Consider the following 17,369-nt stretch of genomic DNA (forward strand, 5'->3'; position numbering starts at 1 on the left):
AATGAGAAATAATATTCGTATCATTATTTTTGATAGATATACCACAAAATATAAGTTTTATAACTGATACAAATATAAGTAATACACCATCATGGTAAACTTGTCAAATAAAGTGATACTGATGCATTTCCCTTTGTAAATAGGACCTCAAACGTTTTGTTAATGTTGCTAAGAATCGAATATAAAAAGCCAAAAAAGATACCGAGAAAAAAAAGATGGGAATCGAACAAAAGCAAAAAGAGAAAGCAGTGCGAGATGATGCTGCCACCTGGCCACTTATTTTTCCGAACCTCTTTTTACACACCTTTGCCCACATCCCGACTTGCTAGTTGCCACATCACGCAATAAAACTTGTACATTTATCTGAAGAAAACAAACCAATGAATCAAGATCATCATCATCATCAATAATATAATTATGGAAATATAAGCTCTAAAGTATACATACAGTATTCTTATTACAACTCGAGATTTTTTCCATCTCTTTCTGAGGACGACTTCTACATACATACATTACACACAAACCTCTGTAAGCATTATCAAAACCCTAATTTCCTTCTTTATTATTTCATTTCCTTTTAATTCATACATGCATAACATATACCTATATATTATTATGATATTATATATACATGCTTTATAGTATATTTTTGTTCCATTTAGGAGGTTTTTCACTAAGCTTATTATTAGTTGTTTCCAAACACAATACACAAACAACTTATTAGGCTTAATATATTTTAATAATAAGCTAATTATAAAAAAAAGCTTGTGAAAGGGGAGCTTTTTAAGAAATGCTTATTAAGGATTTTTAGGCTTTTTTGTTTGTTTGTTAATAAGCTAATACAGACGCCCCCTGACATTCACATGATGAAATGGTGTTATTCTCGCCCCGTTTATCGATTTCTTATCGACCGGGAATATTGCTATTTATTTCTTGCGTTTTGTGTGTTTGTTTTAAGTAAATAAATCTTTTTTAACTGTCCAACGTAGCGGTCAGGCGTCCTCGAGGAAGGGTTTGGGAACCACAACAGGGAAAACCATCTCTGGTTATTATGTCTCTTACTGTTCTATAGCTGTAATGTTTCTCTAAGTTTGGTTTTGTCATCAAATTATATGATTGATAGGCGAAGTTCTGAAATGATCATCAACATCAACATGTGGTCTGGCATTTACCGTTCTTTTTTAATACAACGATTTGCATTATAGGAAGACTACAATAAGTCCGTTTTAGGATGTTTAACATTTATTCAGAAGTACAATGATTCCCTTAAAACTTCAGTAGTACAGTGAGAGTATATTGGGTGTGACTCACGGAGCATATTGAATGATAAAAGGATACTCTTAGTATCTAAGTTTTGTGAAAGATGCTGATGCTCATACTTGGCTTTAGGTTAGAGTAAAAAAAAAAGGGTAATGGAGGGAACCCTAGCCCCGGTACCACAATTGGATACCCATCGACTCACCCCGTATGAGCCATATGATGCCAATACAATACCTCCATCCTAATCCCCACATGATCTGGGCACCCCGAAGGATCGAACCCGCGTATTTAAACTTCACTTGTGGGTCTAGGCTTCATTGGTAACGGGTACCTTAAAGGAATTATTTTTTGTGCCAAGTGGGGATCGAACCCGAGACCTTAAGGTCATTAAGTGATTTCCTTACCACCAGGCTAACTCCTTGTTGGTGGTTAGAGTATAACAATGAAAGGAAACTGTTTCCCTTTAAATGGTAAATCCATCTTTGACTTTTGATATCAAATGGTTAAATATGAACTTCAAAATGTAATCAGTAATGACGGAGTGAATATGATTGCGGATTTTGCTAAAAGTTACATATTGATTTGGCAAGCATGATTGGTTGTTCATAAAACTTGAGCATCGAACCCCTCTTTTTTATTTCGAGTTCCTCATTCTTTTATCATGTTTGGCTAGCACGATCAATGTGTTTTTTTAAAAATGACATATGTTATTCTACATGCTATATCTGGTGCTACCATCTTGGCCTCCATATCGTCGGTAATGACTTCATGTCTAAGTGTTATGTGTTGGGTTTTTCTTATTATCCACTTTCTTACTTGAGTAGAAAAATGAAGTTTATTATCGAATCTGTAGGATTCTATTTTTTTTAACATTAACCTTTTTAGGTACTTTCTACTGTAGTAATACGCTTTTGATACATGCCAAATGCTCTGTAGAATTGCACATATAATTTGGTTCGACCTAGTGCTTGACGTTTGAAGGTGGGCACTTTTTGGATCAATGAAGAGTATATATCACAGGTTAGTGATATACTCTTGCTTAAACCTGAGTCAGATGTTATTGGCTTGTCTACCTGATTGAATCAATTTTGTTTCCAGCGCCTTTTTCAAGAAGTCAAATGATAAAGGGAGAATTATTTTAACTGCAGTCATGGGAATGATCTTAGGATATTTCATTGGTGTTTCTTTTCCATATATGTCTTTTACTAAGGTACTTTGATCTCAAATATTTTGCTATACTTTACAAGTATCACCAGGTCCATTATGTTAATGTTCTATCTTTCAGATTAATTTGCACCCAAACATTCGTTCACCATTTGATTCAACAATGCACGAGGATCATCAGTCTAAACCTCTTGAACGAAGTTTCCCTGAAAATCTCGGTTCATCCAATACACCTGAACCTCCTAAGGTATATTTTTCTTTGTCTCCCAATGTTCTTTGTTAATTGTTGCAGACAAGGTGTTTTATTTATTTATAAATAATTGTTTTTGGTTGTGTTTATATTTATACATAATTTATTGCCTATTTTTGGCTTCAGGTTTATGTTTCAACGAATCCGCGTGGAGCTGAGTCATTACCTCCAGCAATTGTAGTTTCAGAGACTGATTTTTATCTGAGAAGATTATGGGGTGACCCCTCTGAGGTATGGAATTAAGATGATATAGTAATGCGGAAAAGTAGATTGTTGTTAGATAAACTAAAAATTGGTGTTTGAATTTTAGGATCTGAAGCATAAGCCAAGGTATTTGGTAACTTTCACCGTCGGTTGGGATCAGAGAAATAATATTGACGCAGCAGTTAAAAAGGTTCAGCAAGATGTTATGTTTTGGTATTATTCAAATTCAAATTGTTGCTGATTTGATATTACTGAGATTTGGATACGATTTTTTCAATAGTTTTCCGATGATTTCCAAGTGGTGCTTTTTCATTATGATGGCCGAACCACAGAATGGGATCAATATGATTGGTCAAAACAGGCGATTCATGTCAGTGTAAGGAAGCAAACCAAATGGTATGCATAAGATTCCACTGTCAATGCTAACTTATGGTTCTTTTCTTGCATTTCGCTACGTTCACTTTTCTTTTCTGACTTCTTTCTAGGTGGTATGCAAAGAGATTTTTGCATCCAGACATTGTATCGGCTTATGATTATATTTTCGTTTGGGATGAAGATCTTGGTGTGGAGCACTTTAATGGAGACAACTACATACAATTAATCAAGAAACATAGATTGGAGATTTCTCAGCCTGGCCTTGAACCCAACGAGGGATTAACATGGGAAATGACAAAGATGAGAGGTGATAAAGAAGTTCACAAGTACGTTACTGTATTTTATTTCATTTGTTTCCTCAAAATTGGTAGAAATAGTGTTACCATTTGCTTTGAACGACACTTGAGTTGTACATTGATGGGTTGCTCAACAGGGTTACAGATGAGAAACCAGGATGGTGCAGTGATCAGCATCTTCCTCCGTGTGCGGCGTATTGTTTCTCTCTATTCTCACTTGTATACATGTTGAGGGAGATTTATTTTATGTTATGAATCTTGGGTTCACTACTCATTGATGCTGCTTCTATCCAGATTTGTGGAAATTATGGCTCCCGTGTTTTCTCGAGATGCTTGGCGGTGTGTGTGGTATATGATTCAGGTAAATATATCTTGTAAGAATCAAGACTACATTATACCATGATGCATGTGTTTGTTTACAGATGGTTATTTCATGTACATGTAGAATGATTTGGTGCATGGATGGGGCTTGGATTTTGCACTTAGAAGATGTGTGGAGGTGAGTGTTTTTATCATTCATTTTTGGTATCTTTATTTCCCCTGGTGTGGTATCTAATAGATATTGTTTCTTTTCACAGCCTGCACATGAAAGAATTGGTGTGATTGATTCACAATGGATTGTGCATCAACATATTCCAACACTCGGGGGCAAGGTAAGCATCATAAAATCATCTAGAAATGGTATTATGTATTCTTACATGTGAAATAAGCAAGAGTAGTATAGGCTTGCATAATAATAGTTTGCTTATTTGTTCAGGGTGAGCATGATAAGGGCAAAGATCCTCGAGACAGCGTAAGCATATTTTGTACATGGTTATTATTTGATTTACTCTCCTCGTTCCATATAAATGCAACATATTGCAAGATATTACCTAATGAATGATACTTAATCAGTTAACTATAAAATCTTTGAGGCTTTAACTAACGTTGGTCACTTTTCTATGCAATTTCCGACGGCAAAGTTATGAGTTTTTTGTACTGATCGCCAAAGATTTAATCTTAGATTAGAACATTTCAAATATAATAATTATTGTATTTTCTAGAAAACAGACCCAAACTTGAATTGTTGCATTTCTGTTGACAAGATTATCTATCGCTTATCTTTGCTTTTGAACATTAGGTAAAAGCTAGGTGCAAAAGCGAGTGGGCTATATTCCAAGACCGACTTGCTAATGCAGATAAAGCTTATTTGAGGCAGAATGAGACTAAACTTTGACTGACATTTCTTTAGTCACTTAATGCTCATTTGGTTTCTCATCACTCCCTACAGAATTGCGTACTGTTGACTTCTTGTCCATGGGTCATAGGCAGACAGTTTTTGTACGATAGGCATTGATATATGTAGCTCCTGTGCATAGTTGTATAATTACCAAGGCCTATATTAAACAGGTGGTAGTGCCCTATCTTGTGGGTTTTGCCTGTCTTTTGTTTGGTCGTTTAGTGATAGTATACATGTTTGTTCAGATGTAACAGTGGTGCATGTTGTCACCAGTTACATGTACTTGAACCATCTTAACCATTGCTAACCTGCAGTTTAGAAATGCTTTTTTCTTTTCATTTTAGGTCCCTTTAATATACGTATGAGTCCTTCATTCTTTGTAAACCCAAGTCTAAAGTCTAATCTTGCTATCGTTATATATCTTACCAAGTATCAGTATGTGGAGTATGTCTATATTCTATGAACTTGTTATCAATGTTCCACTAAAATCACCAAGAAAGAAAGTTTCTAATGCAAGGATGACTCGATGAGTCGAAGTACACTATGGTTAGGATTTAAATCGTAACAATAGTTAGAAAATGTTCACAATTGAAAATGTTTTTTTGAAAGTATATTATGCCTATGCATTTCCTCGTTAGTTATTAAATTATTATCACTTGTATTGTGTAATTCTAATATTTCCCATCTTTATATACAGACTGGATAAACATTTATAAATATTAATTAAGAATAATGATATGTATACCTAATTCATATGCTAATCTAAAGCCGTATATAATTAATTTATATACAGAGTACTTTGAAGATGCCTTTACTTATATTTTTGTAACCATTTACATCACGACCTAGCGGTGAAGATAATGTAAATGTCACAAAAAGAGACTTGACAGGGTTTAGATATTGTTAGATACCGTAAATATTTTGGAATGATTAGATAATACTAGCATTCATTAGACCGCTCAGTTCAAAGCCAAGAACTCAATATTCTCCTGATAGTCTGAATATGTGTTCCTCCTCGATTTACATTGTTTTTTAGTTTAATTTTTAGAGTTTTGTTAATGACAACCCTAAGCTGTCAGTATTAACTAATTTGATGCATTAAAATTTGTACTTTCTCTAGTAAAAATTCAAGGTGGCGGTTATTGATATATAAAGTACTACTTTTTATGCATATAATGTTATCATTTTCCTAATTTTTATAACTGATGTAATTTTTTTTTAGCTTCTTTTTAGTAAGGAGCCAAATATATATATAATCTATCTATCTATTTATATACATATAAAGTTGTGACTCTGAAAGTGGTTTAGCCCCTGTTATTATGATGTTAATTAAAGATTTCATTAATGAAGTTAATGTTAATTCCGATTTATCTTAATTCTAAATAAGCTATTATAATGTATGTATATGCATGGTTTTTAAATGAGGGTAAATGTAATTCTAATGATGCCATTATTATTATGGCTCCTTCACATTCCCTTATACTACATTTGTTATGATCTGTTCCAAAAAAACATTTGTTCTGATCTATTGGGTTTCTTTTCTTCTTCTTCTCTGTTTTGTTTTCCTTTTTCACTAATCTTGATTTTCTTTTAGATTTTCGGGTTTCTTCTTTTTTCACTAATCTTGAGCTTTTTGTGTAACTGTAGGAGTTTTTATTTCAATATTTAGATCTGTGGAAGCAAAGAAAGAGGTCAGTTCATATCCGATTAAAGTGGATCTCGATGAATATCAAGATTTGACTATATTGGCATGATTATGGTTAACCTGTTTTTGTACTTTGTGTAAGTTTATTCTCTACATCTTAATCTCCATATAGTTTCAATTGGATCATCTGTTTGTTCACTTAATCAAGGTCAGATTAGCTTATACTATTTAATATTTTAATATTATTTATCTATTTGTTTTTATGAGGTTTTTTTGGTTGTTGGCGGACTGTTTGAAAGGGTGATTAATTGTTTGGTTCAGGTTGAGAATGAGTCAGATAACTCTCTTCTTCTCCTTCTTTAGTGTTTGAGTTTGGCTCCTGATTTAACTATAATCATATGCGAGTAATAAATAATAACATATTTTGGGAAAGATTTGGTTGTTTGTTATCTGTTGTAATTCTCATGTTTCCCGCCTTTTGTTATTAAATTTAGTGACTTTGCATCAGTTGTGAAGTTCAGCTAGCATCAACTGAGTAATGTAAAAAGGGGGAGAGGGAAATTATGTTGACGGGTGAATTGAGGAATAAGGTAATTGTGACTTGAAAAGCAAACAAATTTTTCTATATACATATCGGTTAAAAGTACTTCGAAAACACTGTTATTTGTAACATATTGTTGATATGTTTGATATATTTAGGCCTCTTCATCAAAATAGGTTTGGACATCCATATTGTGCCCTCAATCGCTTCCTTTGTTCCTTGATCCTATTCTTTTCATGTCCATGGTAGCCAATATCAAGGTATATTAATGCATTTTATTGATTTTTTTAAATATTTTATTGAGGCAACGTGGCTCCGGTCACTGTACTATTATGACAACCTAGAGTCAGGGGTGCACTAAAATAATAAATAATTCATGCTTTGTTTGCATTATTTTAGGTTCTATGCCAATTTGAAATTGGAGATTAGATGAATGACTTAGCTCCAATAATGATAGTCACTTATAGTTCCAGTTTAGGTCTTTAAGTTAATGACCAAGAGCTTATTCTTTTTTATTTTTGGATCAATCTAACAAACTTTCTGCCCCAGTCAGTATGTCCAATATGACTACGTCACAAAAACAGAATTATCTGAATCATAATCTTTAATCTGCAACTATGATTTATCAATGCTTTGTTTGTACAGGATATGGGAATTCCAGTTGGGAAACTCGCTATATATACAACTCTGGGAGGATTTAAGCCATCCACTTTCATTTGAATGAAAGTTTTCTTTAAATATTCGACTTTGACGTATGCATGTCAGGTAACAAGTTAAAGATGGGAACGTATTAAATCATATACTTTGTAAATTAGTTTAAAATTGGGCAATTTTTAAGACAAAGTAAATTGAAAGTTTGACGGTTTTTATCCAGCGGCGCAGGGACGGGTCAAACTGGTCGAAAAACTCCCTAAGTTTACTTAGAGCACATAAAACCTCTTATACATGTAACATACACTATATACAATACTATTAGTTTCATTTGTAATCTATATATACTCTCATTACTTTTTGCTACTCAATACAATTGCAGATCTAAATGGCCATCCTCCTAAAAGAATCGTTGTACAGTCCAAACTTAAGTCAGCACCTTTACAACAATTGTTGTTAGTCATTAATGTATGTGAGGTCAATAGATAATACATGGCCTCAAAGATACATATAGATAAGTGTTCATCACCTTAAGTATATGTACGCTGATTCCTACAAGATGGATATTATAATACAAATCCTACTTTATCCCATCTAATTATAATTACGTTACGCTTTAAAATTTTAATATTGTAACATCCCTTCATTATCTGGATATTATTTTCACCGAACGATGCTTGGACAAATGAATGTGGGACATTCACCGTACTTCCCATGTTTTTCTCCGGGTGCACAAACATAGCTTGAAACAGAAGACATCAAACATATGCCATTGCATAAAATCGTAACAGGTAACTTGCAAGTTGCAACCATACTCCATGCTCAGATGGGTTGGGTCAAATTGAATTTTGGTTGGAAACAAGTTATTTACTATTACGGGTCACAGTGAGACAACACTGGCTGGTATTGTGTACCTGCTCAACATCTCCCATATCATAATCAAAAGGGAGGTGATATTCGTATCATTTGTTTTGATTGATGTACCACACTTGTGCAATACTGGCTTGTACAGTCAGCTGTAAAACCTGTACATTGTGGTACATCAATCAGAAACAGTGGTACGAATATCACTTCCCTAATCAAAAATAACATCTTCTGTATTATCAAACCTCCTTTGCAGAAATGTTATTAACCTTCCAGATTCCACACAGGGATTACCAATAGGTACACCCATCCTTAATACTGCCTTCAAGAGTTGTTCATCCAGCTGGAAAACACCCTCAATTGTTCTCGCCATTTCACTCCTGCCATCACTCATATTGAAAAATAAATACTTCTTTCTCCCATTATACCCCCATAGTCCAATTCAGCCATTCAAAATTTCGTTATTAATTGGGACACACGCTCACAATGATGCACAATCAAAGGTACATGCATATACATATATATATATACACACACACACACAAATATCTTTCCATAACTTATAATGAAGTTTCATTCTCTTCCCATTCTCCATCTTACTTAAGTCATTAATTTCAATAATTAACTAACTACCACTGATCACTAGATATTCCCTAACTATATTTACTATTTTCGTTTATTAGTAAAATTAAGAGAACTATACTTAACAAAAAATCAAGTTAAATGCTTATCTTCAGAACTTTTATGCTTTCCATTAATACTAATGCTGCTTACACATTGCAGGTGTTATATCCGTGGACCTCAAACCTGATATTGTTTGACAACATATAATACTACTATGCATTCATTCCATTAATACTAACACTGCTTACAAATTGCAGACTTACATCTTTATAGCTGAAACTTGAAATTGTCCCACAACTTAGAACACTCTTCTGTAGTTATCTTAAAACTACCCATTTTGAACTAAACCCCTTCCACCCACATGAACACAACGCTGGCTTAAGTTATCTTCATATAAGCTACTTTAATAGTACAACACATAGTGATTTTCGATCTTTTACTACATTTTTGAGTTACTGCAATATACTCCACTTGCCAATTATATTTAATAAGTAAAAGGTAAAGTTCTTGCTCACTAAATAAATTTACTGATATTACTTTTTAAATGTGATTCTAATGACGATCACCTGTGCTTATCTTATTTGCTCATGCTTTGCAGAAGTGTAGAAAATGGTAGGATATTGGCAAAAAAGATACATCAGTCGATGGATTGATTAAGTATGCTAAGGTTTTGATTTGGAATCTGCTATGAAATCAAGCGTAACTTACAATGAAATCAGATATATTCACAAGAAATGCAAGCAACCAAGAAGCAAGTCGAGAATTGTAAACAAACTGCAGATCGAATAGGGTGTGTAGATTTACCTCTTGTTTTATTATCCAGTTGATGCGATTAATTGTAACCCTTCGGTTGAAATTTTTGTCGAAAAATGTAGAGTTTATACCTACCACTACAAACAATATTGCATTTGTTCACACTTTTAGGTGAGTGTGAACAAATTAAAAATTTTGTCACGTTTTTTAGTGTGTAGAAATATATTGAATTAAAAGTGTATGCAAATTTTTACACACTAAAAAGTATGTAGAATAAAAATTCACACTTTTTAGTGTGACCTTTTATAATTATTTTGTTACACCTCATTTGTTCACAGTAATTTTTTTAGTTACCGTGGATAAATGGGGTATGACAAAATAATTATGAAAGTTCACACTAAAAAGCGTGAACTTTTATTTCAAACACTTTTTAGTGTGGAGAAATTTCAACACACTTTTAATTCAATATATTTTTACACACTAAAAAGCGTGACAAAATTTTTAATTTGTTCACACTCACCTAAAAGTGTAAACAAATGCAATATGATTTGTTGTGTACTTTAATTAGTCATGAGTATCCGTTGTAATTTCAACGTTCGACTTTTATTCTTTTCTTGGGATTAATAAGCAGGGGTTCATTTTCTTGAATCAAGTCTAACAATTTTGTTGGCAAAATGGAACTTTACATTTATTAATGAATTGCTTTTCTTGGAATTTTTGAGATTAGCAACTAATTAAATTCCAAGATTAGCAACATGAATAAATCACATATTAAACCAAATATATAGATATAGGGTACATGCAAGGTTTGAGGTTTAAAAAAAAAAAAGCCAAATATATAGATATAGGTGTTCATATAGATGTAACATTTTAAATTCATCAAAATATACCTAAAAAATCAAAAAAAAGGAATGTAATCCTCAAGCACCATTTTCTTCATCTTTAGCATCCGCTCTCTATCACCAACAGCAACTTCTTCATTCACATAATCATTAACACGATCCATCATTCTGTTAATGATTTCGTGAGTGTAAACCTCCAATATCTTGATTGTGGCGGGCTTAAAAAAAACCCTCCTGAGTGTAAACCTCCAATATCTCGATTGTGGCGGGCTCAAAAAAAGACCCCTCCGACAGCATTGAAAGCTTCTTCTTCGACCTGGCGAGCGATGTCCGCAGCTTCACACATCTGGATCAAGCCAAGCAGGGGCGGTACTAGAGGGGGGCAAAGGGGGCAAATGCCCCTTCTCAAAATTGAATTTTGTCATGTATTTTTAAATTTTTAATGAATTTTTAAAATTTTTTTATAGGTTTTTAACATTTTGCCCCTCTTTACATTTACTTTTCACGGAATTTTTAATTTTGCCCCCCTTGGAATTTTTTCCTGGTACCGCCTCTGCAGCCAAGGGGCTTTTCCAAATAGAGAAACTTGGTAAGACGGTTCTTGATGGTGATGCGTATTCGTAGTGTTAGTGTCCAAATCCCGCATGACTTCGTTTTAGTCGTTTTTTGGATTGATGATGGCTCTTCTTTTCTGGCAGTAGTGGTTTCCGTCATCTTTTCTTTTTCTGGCGAGGTGTTTCAAATAATAACAGATCATTAAACAAACAGGATTGTTTATTTATTTAATTTTTCTTTCTTATGAATTTCATTACATATATAAAACTTGCCAAATTACAATATCCAATTGCATTACAACAATCACATATATACTCGATATAAATAAATAATACTAATATACATAAACAATCATCAATAAGGTAATAACTAGTACAATACCCGTGCGTAACTCGGGTAATGATTATTAAAGTAAATCTATTGGCACACTAAAAAAAAAACCAAATAAAAAAAAAAAACACGAATTCATAATAGTCAAGGAACAAAAGTGACAAAGTCATAAAAAAATAGATCCAAACGTAAGTCGAAACCTCAATTGAGATGTGTTCAAACCAATAATACGAACCCTTATGAAAATCCATATTTATGCGGCGAATTGTAAAGTATCTTCATTCTTTTTAAGCAACATCTTTCACGCCTTCCATATCATATCCGTCCTTCATATCTTCATCTTTCACTTCCTCATCCTTCACATTTTCACAAGTAATTGTTGATGCAGTTGCACAAGTAGTTGATAGACACCCTCCTCCCCATTGAATTTCGTCCATCATGATTTCCTCATCTTCAGTTACACTTTTTAGCACAATACCCGTACGTTGCTTGGGTTGCACTTAATAAAATATTTATATAACTGACTTAACATATGCTATACTTTTGAATAACAAAATAGAAACATATTAGACCCTTTTAACATAAAACTAAACATAAAAATCAACTCCATCAATATTTGTATTAGAAGAATTGGAAGTTTGGCAAAATACATCATTAGCTAACGCGTACTGAATTTTGGGTAAAGGCATATTGATAATTAGTATCTAGTAACAATGTTGTTAGCATATTGAAAAAAATATATTTGACAAGCTATAAGAGCTCCCGATTATGTTTTCGTTGGGGGATACGAGTATAAAATAAGAAAACTATATATATATATATATATATATATAATACATTAAGATAAAGATAAAAAGATATGATTTTAAATAAATTAACTATCTTGGTTAGAAAAACAATTTTATTGCTAGGAGGTGAAATGGTTGGTGCTTAAAGTAAATTCATTCATATAATCATATCTGACCACGTACAATCAAAATTCAATTCATTCAGAATAACCGCATTACTTATTAACACATTAATACAAGACATGAATAGACCTCTTCGACACGACCACCCGTGATCTCCGCCATCATATCCACCACGTCGATCACCACCACCACCATTACCATCCTTCACCTCATCACCACCATCATTCACCACCACCACCTCCCGATAATAACCGCTATCCATCACCACCTCCCCTTGACCCCTCCCTGTAATATACACCACACCCTGACCCCTATTCACGATCACTATCTACCCGATCCTCCAATATGTCATCACCATCACTATCGAACAACTTCTGGCTAAGCTAGCATGCACTTTTATGTATACATGCAGTGCATACGTAGCCTTGTGTTTCAATGTATACACACATGTATCATCATGCCCATGGAGTGTCATCTTTTATTTCTTAGAAATCATTTCTACATATATGTGAATTCGCCATAATTTGGATATATGCATATATATATATATATATATATATATATTATATGGTGAAAAGTTATTTTGAGAACCCTTTTTTTGCAAGAACCTTTGAAAATTTTTCAAATCAAGCCCAACCAATGATTATTCTTTACATGAAAATTATTTTTTGATTGTTTTCTGAATAACTTATGTGTAATTTTGAAGTTTATAATTGTGTGGAGGCATGGATTATCATCCGTTATATAATTACGTAGAGATTTGGATTCTTAATCACATGTGCACGAATATTGCTGTGATTACATATGATCGACTTGCATACATGTGATCATAGCAATATTCGTGCACATGTGATCATGAATCCAAATCTCCACATAATTGTATAATGGATGATAATTCATGCCTCCACACAATTATAAACTTCAAAATTACACATAAGTTATTCAGAAAACAATAAAAAAAAAAAATTTCATGTAAAGAACAATCATCCGTTGGGCTTAATTTTTCAAAGGTTCTCGCAAAAAAAATTCTCAAAATAACTTTGCCCTATATATATATATATATATATATATAATTGTGGTTAACTTGTAAGGTTAGTATTACTTACGAATAGAAAAGAGATTTGAGGGTAGCTAATAATAATAATTAATATAAGAGAAAACTCAAATGAAAAATCAGAAGATTTGAGATTGCCACCAAAAAGTAGCAGGGGTCATTATATATACTAAGCACATCACGTAATCCTGAATGAGTCTATAAAGATGTTGAAAGATAGGGCTCTTAGTTGGCTGAAAGGTAGGGATCTCGGTTGTTATATATCTCTAATAAATTAATCGGATGGTCTTGTTTTATTTTTAAGTTTACTAACCGGTGACAATATATATATATATATATATATATATATAATACCAATACGATGGCTGCGAATAAAAAGCGTGATGTAATATGGTTTTGGGGGTAGGTTTGTTGAAATATAGACACACGTTTAACCGACTTTCTACGCGTTATTGGGTTTTTTTCTTTTTTCTCTCTATGTTGTTATTTATGGTCTGGGTTGGGCTGGGCTGGGCTGGGCTGGGTTGGGCTGGCATTTTTGGTATAACAGTTATTACGAGTAATAGAGGTCGATCAGCTCTCCTAATTGAGTTGTATCTATATATATCTAAAAGTTGGCTCAAGGAGTTGAAGCTTTTTAGCTTATAAGAGATCTGGTCACATGAGTTGAATCATACATCTGGTCTAATATTTCAATAGAGTAACGTTTACTTATACCTAAATCCTCCCAGAGTTGTATATATAGCGAGTTTCCCAACTGGAATTCCCATATCCTGTACAAACAAAGCATTGATAAATCATAGTTGCAGATTAAAGATTATGATTCAGATAATTCTGTTTTTGTGACGTAGTCATATTGGACATACTGACTGGGGCAGAAAGTTTGTTAGATTGATCCAAAAATAAAAAAGAATAAGCTCTTGGTCATTAACTTAAAGACCTAAACTGGAACTATAAGTGACTATCATTATTGGAGCTAAAAGAGGCGAGGATGTCTTTTTTCTGTCAGTCACTCCAAGTGGTTTAATAATGCTTATTATCACCTCTACTAATAACTTTGAGCCTCAAGGTTGCATTGCTTGCTTACACATCAGATAGATACGGCCTACTATAAAACTAAGTTTCAATTACGATAAGATAAGAATGACTAAATGCATGCAAAACAACTGATTGTTAAACCAAAAAAACCTCCACAATGCCAATTGCAATAGTCCTATCAAAACTTGAAGAAACTTTTGAACTATTCAATCCGTAAATCCTAATTTAAGGCAACCTATATAAAAGAAAAAATCATGATCTAATAAACTTATGCTTAGAATCACTAATCATGTACTTAAACACTAACAACTGATCACAAACTAATAAATAGAAATCCTTACATCATATCATGAGCTTAAATCCATCTAATCCTTCAGATTATTCCAAATACCAAATGTAGAATATCTCACTAATCAAACACCTAAGCATACAGTTTAATACCTTTTCAACACAAATACGACACAATTTCTAGCATTTAACATCTACTACTTTATGAGGCAAACTATCAACTCATTTAAAATGCAACAAATGGGCTTAGGGTCCACCCGGTTGTCTTTATTTATCCTCTTATAACACATTAACACCTTAATCTATTATATTTATCTTTAAATGTAGAATATCCCACTAACCAAGTAAATGCTACACACAAAAAAGTCAAAATTCACATTACTGGTATGATATACTTGAACACCCAGTGCCTACATCAAATGGAAAAAAAGAAATACCAAGTGCGAAAATGTTGTGTTCTGCTAATGTTATATTGTAGTTGTAGAACTTGGAGTCCACTTTATGAAGGTAGTAAAAGTTTGTGAGCAAACTACTGGGGAGAGTTCATTTCTGATTTCTTCCATGGACTTTTGAGTCTTTTGGTGTGATACCTGCAAAAAAAAGTCTGTTAGATTTATCTTTTATCATTTACTTAAATAGCGTGCTAAATTTGATGTTGTAGAATATCATACCTGTAATGCAACAACTTGCCTTAAGTGTTATAACTCATTCCATGATGATCCGACATAGTGTATCATTAAAAAAATAAAAGATGTTGTGGACTTTTTATACTAATTCTTAGACATATTCTTAGGTAATAAGTTTAAAGCATATGTAGAGATTCTACTCCCATTTAGTTATAATTTATAAATGGGTCAGTTTTTCACCTCTGCTCTTGTGCGGTTAACCCGTACTTTTCTCTAATGTTCCATATTTTGATTAGTTCAACAGGTGTCACCCCTTTATTTAGTACAGCTTTTGCATCGTAAACTGCTTTGGTAATGTGTACCTACATAATTTAACAATTGAAAGAATTAAAAAGCGAGTAACCTATGAATCAGTAAACTGTAAGGTGTTACATAATTCATTAACGACTGCCAGAATACAAAATATATTAATAAAAAATTGGCCAAACAGAAATTTGGACCATCACATATAATACTATTGACAAATATATGATGGGTGAGAATTCAAAAACAATTTTTTAAAGAAATTTATATAATCTATAACCTCAAAATCTTTACCTGTTGTGGTGAAATATAACCCGAGGATTGCAAAACGTTCATTATCTAGAGGAAGGTCAACTGGTGGCCAGTCAGAACGGATGAAACTGCTTGTGAAACCACCATAAGCATTGCCCCGAAAGCTAAAGAATACACAGCTTGAAGGAGAAACCAAGATATCATTGATCCAATTTTGTTACCCTTCAAAATGGTCATTGCTTAATTGGTTACAATCCCCAAACAATATAAACTGCAATTCTACAACTAACCCGATTTCATAAACTTTAAGACATCAACGTCATAGAATTCAATAGTGCAATATATATTAGAAAATGGTTGTAGTACAAACTTAAAGAGCATAACGTATCTTTGCCGGTTGCTAATGCCAATAAGTAACTTTTGCTTGGGTTAGTAATAGGGATGTGCACGTCCCCGTTTCATATTCTTATTTTACTCAAGAAATGACATAGAAACATCTCTAGTTTTATAATGGATGGTTCAATTTAATTCAATGTTATAAACACACCATGTTCCATGTTCATTACTCATTTAATCATATTTATCTACAAGTAAGCATTTGAAATAATGTATAGCAAATATAGGTCAACATGTTTCGTATTATATAAATTTCCTGTCGACATCCCATGTATAAGACTATCTGTCATTCGCACGCTCTTATATACATACATTGTAATATACTACAAATTTTCTTCTTTGGGCGTTTCAGTTTTTGGCCTATTTCAAATGTGTCATCCACATTTTGATTAGCACATTGCAAGCAAAGAGTTTTAGGTTGACAATCCACAATCACATTATAGTACACGCAAGTTAATAAGCTTTAGGAATATTAACTTCTAAACAGAGAAACTAAGTCATTCATCTAATCTCCAATTTCAAATTGGCATAGAACCTAAAATAATGTAAAGAAAGCATGAATTATTTATTATCATAGAGTGAAGGCACGTGCGATGCACGGTCGGATAAGTTGATTCATATGATGTGTTTTGTGCGTTTTTTTAGTCATGTATTGAGGTTTATGATATAATTTTAGAGATACATGTTCATATCAACCATGGGGTTGGAGGATTGGAGTCGGAACAATGGACAATACACAAAACATGTATGGTGCAGTAGTTATAATGTAATGGGCATGTTTTTAGTTTACATGCGCCAATACTGAGTAATCTCTTCTGCATTTTTGTTTCCTAATCATCATGGCAGAGCATAATTAGTTTCTTAGTATATAAAACTTTGAGACTACAAATCATTGTTCAATCACAAAAAAGTTAAAAGTTACAATATT

At 33.0% G+C, this 17,369-nt stretch overlaps 1 protein-coding gene and 1 long non-coding RNA gene across 9 annotated transcripts; both read left to right on the forward strand.

The window, feature by feature from the left end:
- Nucleotides 1-366: 366 nt before the first annotated feature.
- LOC122602567 lies at nt 367-5,106 on the forward strand. 4 transcript variants are annotated; one of them, XM_043775173.1, is made up of 14 exons: nt 367-528; nt 2,146-2,280; nt 2,359-2,470; nt 2,546-2,671; nt 2,801-2,905; nt 2,985-3,068; nt 3,159-3,274; nt 3,364-3,579; nt 3,687-3,743; nt 3,844-3,910; nt 3,995-4,048; nt 4,128-4,202; nt 4,307-4,342; nt 4,670-5,106. In XM_043775173.1, the coding sequence occupies exons 2-14, from the start codon at nt 2,261-2,263 to the stop codon at nt 4,763-4,765; spliced, it is 1,164 nt and encodes a 387-aa protein (XP_043631108.1). In that variant the 5' UTR covers nt 367-528; nt 2,146-2,260; the 3' UTR covers nt 4,766-5,106. The 4 variants fall into 4 exon arrangements, with proteins under 4 accessions (XP_043631108.1, XP_043631118.1, XP_043631114.1 ...); XM_043775183.1 differs by having other exon boundaries at nt 2,162-2,280; XM_043775179.1 differs by having other exon boundaries at nt 368-528; nt 2,197-2,280.
- A 1,102-nt stretch (nt 5,107-6,208) lies between these two features.
- On the forward strand, nt 6,209-10,057 carry LOC122585205. 5 transcript variants are annotated; one of them, XR_006321669.1, is made up of 6 exons: nt 6,209-6,300; nt 6,416-6,550; nt 6,908-7,003; nt 7,113-7,214; nt 7,600-7,719; nt 7,988-8,211. It is a non-coding gene; the product is annotated as an uncharacterized LOC122585205 (long non-coding RNA). The 5 variants fall into 5 exon arrangements; XR_006321668.1 differs by lacking the exons at nt 6,209-6,300; nt 6,416-6,550 and adding an exon at nt 7,829-7,901 and having other exon boundaries at nt 6,579-7,003; XR_006321671.1 differs by lacking the exons at nt 6,209-6,300; nt 6,416-6,550; nt 7,988-8,211 and adding an exon at nt 9,253-9,270 and having other exon boundaries at nt 6,582-7,003.
- Nucleotides 10,058-17,369: the final 7,312 nt, after the last annotated feature.

Source organism: Erigeron canadensis, chromosome 1 (genome assembly GCF_010389155.1).
Source record: "Erigeron canadensis isolate Cc75 chromosome 1, C_canadensis_v1, whole genome shotgun sequence".
In the NCBI taxonomy this organism is placed as follows: Eukaryota; Viridiplantae; Streptophyta; class Magnoliopsida; order Asterales; family Asteraceae; genus Erigeron; species Erigeron canadensis.

Bases quoted from the DNA above. Each gene is read 5' to 3' on its own strand.
- LOC122602567 (XM_043775173.1), top strand. From the start codon at position 2,261: ATGAAGAGTATATATCACAG. The intron at 2,471-2,545 runs GTACTTTGATCT...TCTATCTTTCAG, and splicing joins CATATATGTCTTTTACTAAG to ATTAATTTGCACCCAAACAT. The intron at 3,580-3,686 runs GTACGTTACTGT...GTTGCTCAACAG, and splicing joins GGTGATAAAGAAGTTCACAA to GGTTACAGATGAGAAACCAG.